This window comes from Trichoplusia ni, chromosome 5 (assembly GCF_003590095.1).
Source record: "Trichoplusia ni isolate ovarian cell line Hi5 chromosome 5, tn1, whole genome shotgun sequence".
In the NCBI taxonomy this organism is placed as follows: domain Eukaryota; kingdom Metazoa; phylum Arthropoda; class Insecta; order Lepidoptera; family Noctuidae; genus Trichoplusia; species Trichoplusia ni.
The window spans coordinates 8,502,590-8,512,357 of NC_039482.1; the positions used below are offsets into that span (position 1 = coordinate 8,502,590).

The 9,768-nt window shown below is 36.2% G+C and overlaps 1 protein-coding gene across 1 annotated transcript; it reads right to left on the reverse strand.

The window, feature by feature from the left end:
• Nucleotides 1-343: 343 nt before the first annotated feature.
• Nucleotides 344-6,450, reverse strand: LOC113493901 (transient receptor potential channel pyrexia-like). The gene is made up of 10 exons (XM_026871931.1): nt 6,374-6,450; nt 5,619-5,813; nt 4,636-4,853; nt 4,304-4,497; nt 3,938-4,119; nt 3,639-3,861; nt 3,151-3,306; nt 1,798-2,910; nt 1,455-1,712; nt 344-1,363 (listed from the first exon to the last, which is right to left on the reverse strand). The coding sequence occupies exons 1-10, from the start codon at nt 6,379-6,381 to the stop codon at nt 536-538; spliced, it is 3,375 nt and encodes a 1,124-aa protein (XP_026727732.1). The 5' UTR covers nt 6,382-6,450; the 3' UTR covers nt 344-535.
• Between the last annotated feature and the right edge of the window lie 3,318 nt (nt 6,451-9,768).

Genomic DNA, 9,768 nt, shown 5'->3' on the forward strand with positions numbered 1-9,768 from the left:
GTCTGGGATAACTTCTCTGGATGGGTCTTGATGAGAACTTTAATCTAAAATGAAATGGGCATCTACGATGGGGAATCCACTACAGCTTAATAGATGAATTGACGTGGATTATTTATTTGTAATTAATAAATACAGGAAATATAAAACTTATGTTAGTACATTGGTGCACAAAACTGTTTTGAACAGTTTGACTGTGGACTCCGGTTGAGTCTCATATAGTAACGCAAAAATGTTATTACAATAATGGCCCAAGGTAGCTACAAAACAATTGCAAGTTATTGTAAATCAAAACTATTATAGTTTTACCTCCACAAGTATTTGCGAACACATTGAAACAATCGCGTTCATGAAAAAACATTTATTTCTATAAAGCAGTCTTGATTTTTTGTTACAACATGTGAAAATCTAGTTTTGTTCGTATTAACTTACATCTAATTATTGCAACTATAATGCTGCATTTTGTCCTATTGCTGTGATTTAAAGGAGTCGTCTTGAAAATTTCCTGATCCATAATTCATTATAAATTTTCTTTAGATCATAGTTTTTCTAATTTACTAAGAATCAAGTTCATTTTATTATTTAGCATTGCGATAGAGCCTTTCAATTCTTTTATCGATAGCGTTGTCTGATTTTTGACATCGTCTAGCGATGAATCAAGATCTATTACTTGGCCAGCTAGTTGCGAAAAATTCGGAACACTACGCGTCCTGTTACCTGGGACACTAAAATTTTTAGCATTAGGTTGTTTACGACAGAATTTCTGTACTGTCACTTCGTATATTTCGTCTAGCTTCTTTCTGTCCTTCTGAGTACCTATTTCGTCTTCCAACTGCTTTTTATGCATTTGTGCTTTTTCAAAAATAGCATCTCTTATATGCGATGGTAGAGATCTGTAACCCTTCGATTTTGGCATGCTTGGCCTTAAAACAAAATCTTTCAATTTTTTCGTTTGTTTCTTCAAAATTTCCTTCAAGCAGTTCGGCATTAGTTTCATAAATATTTTATTGTAGACTAGGTTTTCTAAAGATCCTAAGAATTCGACTTGTTTCCCAAGTCTCCTTACGTTGCCTAATAGTTGTAAATTATGTAGATCATTTACAGCAACACCTACTAATAGATTCATGAGTACTATAGCTGCTAAAATTAAGAACACAAAGAAAATAAGGCGAACAACTAGAAGTGAATGCACGAACTTTTCGGAATCAGTTTGTTTCATGAGGTCTTCATAGTCGAATTCTGACGTCATCATCACCATGGTTTTTACGAGTGCAGCCCAGGGATGCTCGAATGGTACTTGTGAGTGAAATTGTATCATGAAACTAAGAGAGAATCCGATTACTAGGAACGCAAATGTTAAGAGAATCTGGAAATAAACAGATAAACATAAAGACCCGCTTTAAAAAAAGTTGGTGAAGTCTAATTGCATTTAACTGCATTGTGGTATTTGTACACACCTTCATCACGTTCGTGGATACCTTTCCAAACATGAGTACATAATATCCCCATTTGGGAAACCTGGACAGTAGGAACATCATTTCGAGCCATGATAAGAGTAAAGCCACAGTAGCTACGTGTCGAGGCCAATCCGTGCCTGACAGGTCTATCCTAGTAGCGACGGTAGGCAGAGCCACCGCCAAGCATACTGAACAAACCTTCACCCAACTTTCGAGTTGCCGAAAATATGTTTCATTTACTTTCATAAACAGTATTTCCTGAAAATAAATCATGATGATTAGACATTAAACTTTTTGTTAGAAATCGACATGTAAAATTTAAAATGTTTTTATTATTTCTCACCTGTGATATGATAAGAAAGACAACAATGTACAAAACTACCATCCAAACCACGTCATTAAGATAGATCGGGGGATCTATTTTAGTATCCTTATAAAAGAACACTGATACAATGTACGTCGTCAATGACATCACGAAGAAAGCGTAGAGAGCTATCATTGTATAGAAGAATGGCTGTAGAGCTTTCCATTTTAAACATAAAAAGCTTTCTAGTAGCGGATGTACCAGTAATCGTCTTTGACCATATCGATCCCCCGTCTTAAGTAATGCATCAATGACTTTAATTTGTTCCTTTGCTTCCTCATTTGGTACCAAGATCTTATAATCAACTATAACCTCACAATTAGCATCTTGAAGACTGGAATTGGTGTTAATATATCTATCAAAGATTTGCTCCATAAAATCTGTTGGTTTGGACAAGTTATTCATTATCATGTCTATTGCTGTTGTCCTACAGTTATTTGGGCCATTAGTTAGGCTGGCAAGATCAGCGCCTTCTTCTAGTAAAAGAATTATCATATCTCTGCTTCCGTAATGGCTGGCAGTGTGTAATGGGGTCCATCCCAAATCATTCATAGTGTGTATAGTTTCTTCATTATTCTTCATGATAATTTTAGCAATATCGACGTTATTGTTGATTGCGGCTATATGTAGAGGCGTTGAACCCCTGTGAAATCCATACGAAACTCTAAGACTTCGATAAGCGTTTCTTGATAGTAGCAGCTTGACGCACTTCGCATGGTTATTTATTACTGCGAAGTGGATTGGCCCAAATCCTTTTTTATCATCAGCTGTAAGGTGGTTGACCATCATTCTTGTGATGGAGTAGTCGTGGTCTAATAAAACTCGTAGTACATTCAAGAAACCCTTTTCAGCAGCTACGTGAAACACGTTCACTTGTCTAGGTAAGGTCTTACGGATAGAAGCTCCCTCCTTCAGAAGTCTTTTCACACAGTCAGTGTGCCCATTCATAACCGCTTTGAATAATGCAGTTTCTCTCAGATTATTCACTGTGTCTACAATGTTCTTGTCTGTTGCAACATTTAAGATTTCCGTAAGGATTTCCACGTTACCATTTGCAGCTGCTAAATGTATTGGACTTTCGCCGTCATTATCCTTAAAAATGATCATGATCAATGACAATAAGAAATAGATAAATGGGAGAGAATTAGAATTTTATGAGCTTATATTATTATTTCTGCATAAAGGATTTCTTTTAAATAAGCATTAAGGTATTAAATCCTTTTGTTGCGGGGGGTTTCATAAACATTTCATTCAAAAGCAAAAAGTTACCCAGACTCAGTCATACTACATACAAGTCCAGTCAGGATTGTATAAAATTAATGTGTTACCAACCTTGGCCATGATATTAGCTCCGGCTTCAATGGCGACGCGTACTCCTGCAGGCCAATTCTCTACAATTGCTTGGTGTAGTACCGTGTTTCCGTCCTTATCCCGGATTTCTATTGTTTCAGTATCATCACATTCATTTGTACCGTGGTTTGCTAAAACCTGATCAAAAAATGAAATTGAATTAGTTTTAGGCAAGCCGATATAATTATATTTGTTAAATTTGGTGTACATTATTATGGCGTTACAATATAAACGGCCGTCATCATCATCTGTCTCCTCGCACGTCTGTGAAAGATGATTGAAACAGCAGCCGTGTTATTCTTTTTGATTTTTGGCACTTGCACAGATGCTGATGCTCACAAAGCCTATACGGGAGCGACAAAGCCGCTGGTCGCAATGTCTGACAAGCAGCCGTCAAGTGTAATGCCTAATCACATTTTGATACTTTAACAATGGCAACGACCCTGCTTTATGAGTTGCCCAGATATTACCTGCAAATGCTCTTTCAGCTTCTTTCTGACACAAATATGGAGAGCAGTCAGCCCAGCTCGGTTCAACCAGTTCACAGGTACCTTGGCATTAACAAGGACAGACACAGCCTTTAAGCTGCCTAATTCGACAGCAGTGTGAAGTGGAGTATTGACTGTCTTCCTGTTCTTTAGAGTATAATTCTTGCAATTTGCATCAACTAATATTGTGACGAGATCTGCAAAACTAAAATTCGGTCATATATTTACATAGATGGAAAATGTAGGTTAGTACAGGTTTCAAATGAAATAAAAAGCCATACTTTTTGGCACTTATGTTTTCGTTACTGTAATAGGCTGATCCTGCGATATCCAGGGGAGTTCTGCCAATGAGATCGCGTGAGCAGGGCTCGGCACCAGCCGCCATCAGAAGGCAAGCGCAGTGGTATTGTGCACGAGAGCTCGCTGCGTGCAACGCCGTCCAGCCTGATTGGAGCAAGGGCAGCTGAAATAAAAAAAACATTTAGGTATCACTTTGTTTCAAAGTGATGGCGATCGTTTTGAAGCAATGCTGCTCGGTTAGCCAAGTTATGAACCCACAAGTCAAGCATCGAGTATGATCCATGAAATTTATGATGTACTAAACATGATACATTAGCGTAGGTAGCGTTAAAAAAGTGAGAACTTACGGTTTTATCAATCTCTTTGCAGTTGTGATCTATCTTGTTGTCTTTCCAATCTTTAGGGACGATTATATTAGCCTGACTGAAGTCACATTTTGAGTTCACTAATTCCGATATATTACTTTCTTTTTTACTCTCTTTTCTTACTTGAGCTTGTATAATTTCACATAATTCACCATTTTCTATCTGATCTTGTAGTTCTGTAAAATGTTGGATGATTTTTTTATAATTTATCAAGAGTTAGTAAAAAAATTAAGTCCGTGGATTTCAATAACGGTTTTAACTAAATTGAGAAAGTTTAGTTTACATTATGCTCAATATAAACTTGATAACGTTACCTTTTGAAAATCCAAGTAGTAAGGCAATATGTTTAGCGTTTCCCGCCCAAGCGGCTATATGGAGCGGTGTCCGACCTAGTCTGTCCGATCTATCTTTATCAGCTCCATAACTAATAAGAAGGGACAGCGCATCGTCTGACCTCAAGGCTGCGAGGTGACAAGCTGATACATTATTTAAGCCACAGGTCGAGTTAGGGTTGGCACCAGCTTTTACTAACCTGAAATAAGTTTGCCAGTTGAGGAATCGAGGATATTGGCAAATATAACTGTCCAAATAATAAAAAAAAACATTCATTCAAATTAGGCTACTAAGCAGCACTTTTTGAATGACAAATCACAATGGACGGCACCAAGATTAACCCACCCTTCGCCGCGTTGTCTTAAAGGAAACAACATTCCATGAGTCACAATTGTACAAACAATTGCATTATTCATGGTTTCGCTCATAGCAGGGTTGGTGTTTATAATGCCTAATAATAATGGTAAGGTATTTATTATGTCTAGACGTCACTGTATGTTAAAAGTAATGAACGAAAGACACTAATACACATATTTTGGTATTGACTACCGATATCAAAGTTTCCTACCGTGGGTCTGCTGGTAGAGACTTTATATTATGACATTAGCAAGCATCCTTGTAGAAACGAATTATCTATAAAGGTATGCTATTAAATAAATAAATATTTAATGAAAATTAGCCATCCGATTTTCTAAACTTTAAACGCGATGTTCGTATTTTCCTCCGTTCCACTAGTTTTCAGGATTTCTTCTTTAAATTGGAGAAAATTTCACTCAGTAAAGGAATTTGTCGACATTTTAGTGAAATGAGATTCGTTGCTCGTCTTTTAAAGAACTAGCGCCCGTTTATTGCAGTTTAAACTAGAGCAATTAAAATGGATGACTATCTTCCAAAGCTATAAATAAAATAATTATAGACACTAGTCATATTACGAAGGGAGGAAAAATATACATAGTGAGGTCACCTCTCAATTTCCTGTAAGTCTAGACTATTGATAGCTTCCAGCAACAGAGTATTGAGTCTTCTGGATTTCTGGCTAGACCTGCACAGTTTGGGGAGTGTCAGAGAGAAGACATTCACCATACTCTTATTTATTGACAAAGATTCTTCTGAACCCGCTTGATCCACTTTGTCTACTTTTATAAGCGGTTCGCGATCTCTGAAATTTAAAAAATAATTTTAATGATTTCATTTATTTTCCAGTACCGGTTTTATGGGCTTCTAAAGCGAGACCATCGCCAGTGTGCAAACAAGGTAGAATAAGACTTTTGCGGTGGCAAAAAACCAAAGGGACAGATCCCCATCACAGATGTAAAAATATTATTTTCAAAGGCAGTCAAGTGGTTGGCATTCTAGAATATCAATCATAAAAAAAAACAAAAGATTGCCGAGCGGTTAAAGTCATCACGCCAAAGCCACTGAGCGCGACATGACGCGGGTTCGATCCCCACGTAGGACAAGTACATATAGCATTTTTGTGATCCGATGAAACCTTGTCTTGATTCTAGCAGTTTTTGTGCATGTCACTTTGTGCTTGTGAAAACCTCCCGATTCAAGGATTAAATTCCTTAAAAGGCAGTCGTTTTGTTAACACAAGAAAAAAAGATAAAATTAACTTCTAAGAGTGAAGGCTACCAGCATGAAGCTAATTGTATTAACCTCCTAGAAAGAGCTGATACTTTAAGTGAACAAAAAGTTTACATTGATTGTAATACTTACTCAAACATATCGAAAAGGCTGTAGCTCCTGGGTCGATAAAGTGGCTTGGGCTTAATGAGCCCATTGTCACTAGGTGATGCTGACGGCTCAAGGAATCTTACTCGAGGCTCCACATCCTGATCAGAGGGAGGCGTTGGACCTGGAATCATTAAATTACAAGATTTTAGTACTAGTTGTAGGTTGTTGTTAACCTACCCTTGTACTTATTTGACGTCGTATTTTCAATTTTCTGCTTTATCGCTCAATGTCTAGGGTTGTATGTACAACGTAACTTAAAGCTAAAGCGCTTTAGTAAGACTGAGTAACTTACAATGCATTTCTTCCATTCGAACGCTTAAAGATGCGTTACAAGGGAGCGGCACGTTAGCGTTCAAGCTTACCTTCTCGGACAAAATGTCAATATAATAATATGTTGTTTTTTGATCGACTCTCGCCCTGCGTTATTAAATCTTTGGGTCGGGGGTTTCACAAACATTCATGCTTGCTGTACATGGGGGTCGAACCCGTCACACGTCGTGCGCAGTGGGTCTGAGATGTTTGTCTCGGGTAGAATAGATCAGCGTATCATAACAGTCCTTTATTCTAATAAGGTTACTAAATATCGATTTTTCAATGTGAAGTTACCATGGATAGCACACGGACTCGTCCAACTTTCATAATTATAATAATGGTAATTAATCGCAATGTTTGCTTCATTGTTTTAAATAGTAATAGTTAAGTAAGTCAATAACGAAACTTATTGTTTTCAACTTGGCAGTATAATAGTCATACTATTGTTAATAATAAATAATTATGTTACATTTCATCCATAGTGACTCACTAACCAATTAATTCAAACTAAGAAAATCATCTCATAGGGAAAGTTAGACGAATTAATTATTAGTAATATTCGGTGCTTTGAATATCTTCATACTCTAAGGGTTACGATACACTTGTATATTAACTTGAAACAGAACAATAATTGTTTCAGTTAGGAGGCAGATAGGAAATGTCGACTCCAGCGTTCTAAAAAAAACATGGAAAAGTGATGAAATATATTCTGCTTGCAGAACAATTGGTTGAAAAATAGCAGTATAATATATATATATGTATGTTTTTGCTATGTCTTCTTAATATTTATGTAAAGTGTACTTTTTGAGAGAAACTAAATTTAATTCATTCATACAATTGATTTTATTTCATTCCAATTCGCTTGCTCACACGTTTTGGAGTATAAACTGTTACGAGCAGAGCATTAGGTACGTCGAATTTGGACGTTAGGTGAGGTTTGATATTTAAACAAAAACACGATATATTGGTATATAGTAAATACTGACTCAAAATGACCGTAACGCCGAACAGAGCGCCGAGCATTCAAACGTATATATGTATGTTATGTTCCTCGTTCTAGTGTGTCACCACCATAAGCTAATCATTAGGTATATATCAAAATTATAATACATGCAAATTAAATTCGGCTGATATATCGATAAAATCGGAGTGTATTAATATTCACAAAACTTGTTATTTTGTGATAACTGTATGCGTCACTTCGCTTTACTTCATAAATAATAATAAACATTGGGTTTTCTAAGTAATGCCTAGAAATGTTTTAATATGAAGTCACTTATTCACATAATTCTATTGTAAAATCACCTTACCTTAGCAAGCAATGCAGCACTATAGTCCTTAGAGTCAAGCGACATTCCAAAAAGCGATGAAGGTAGGTAGAGTAGTAGTAGTAAGTAGATATTACTAAAAGATTGACGGGATTCCAACCCGGTCATATAATTCCAGCTTTCTCAAGATTGGTTCAAGACACAAAAAGGGTTATTGAACAATACGGTCATGGTGAGATACGTAAAAAGAAAGATTTATCACCATAATAAACTCTGACGAATTAACATGAATGCTGATTTGGTATTTTCATATGTTATAGAATGTTGAACGACTAACTTCGAATGTAGGGAATCCCTGACTGGTTTTGAAGCAAAGCAACGTTTTAAAAATTAGTTCGTTGCTTAATTTATGACAAACATTTTTATCAGCTTAATAACACTCACGTGAATGAAAATGTAATTAATTACAAATGTTATTGGATATTATTTTTTGCACGGTCCAAATCCATTTGAAAAAAATTAACAGAACTATTCTCTTAATATGAATACTTTACCCAGCATTATAAGTTTTAGAGCTAAATTTTGCCGTTAGCATTATTGACGGACACTGGCTGACGGACGGAAAGACAGACGACCAGACCCCAGAGCCTCAGTAGTAAGGTTCTGTTTTTACCCTTTGGGTAAGGACGGCTTAAAAAAACCTTAAAAAAGAGAAGATAAGATTAACTTACTATTATTGCCACTAATAGAATTAGGTGTATCCATGTCTTTTTTTTGTAATTCTTTTTAACAACTTAAAGTCTCTCAGCGATGCATGTCACTATAGCAGCTGATACTTAAACTTGTCAACAAACACACACGACACTTAAAACTTCTTTACACTAACACTATTTCTTTACTAACAATGTTTCTTGTATAAACATTTCAACAATTCTCACGGCTGTTTCAATACAAGGATAAACAATAAATGGTGGGTTTTCTCAAATAACTGTTTGTTTCGCTAGAGATGCTAGCAGCCAGCCGATCTACCGCTTAATGTAGCACAGTTGCATATTTTCCTCCTTCTGAGTGTAAACAAACCGGTATCGCTACGTCTGTGCTTTGATAATAATTACCTACTTAATAATTCTAATACGATAAAACGGTGCGAATAAATATTTTTTTGGAACTGACAAACGGTGATTTAGAATTCGTGAGTAAACGTTTATTCCATTTCAGATATAAGAATCTGTAATCGCCAACCCGCAGTGAGTTAGCGTGGTGATCAATGCTCAAACCATATCTATACGGGAAGAGGTGAGTGCCCAGCAGTGGGACGTACCTATATAGGCTGGTATTGTGTTTTAAGCTGTCAGCCGTCATCTGTTCAGATAAGTAATTATATTTATGAGGCGGAGACTTTCGACTTTCTGCCAGAGGACCTGGATAGCAAAGAAATATTTTTAGTCCTTCAGACAGATTTCCAATAAATATGGATACGTATTTTTTATTTTATGTAGTATCTTGGCGTGCAGGTCGCTTTTATACTGTTAGTGATCAATAGGTCTTGTAGTTTTTTGTATAATAATGGATACGTATTTTTTAATTTGTCCCGCAAACATAAATTGACCAAATTACAGTGAATGAAACTTACGCGTGACGTCACGATTGAGTATAAATTTTAGTCTATCGTTACGTCACAAGCCCCCCTCCTAAACTTTAAAGCAGTTAATGTTTGTCAATTCTAGTTTTTCTGAAAAAGGAAAAAATACGTGTCTCATACTTTTCAATTATCTAACTGAGGGACTAATGAGATTT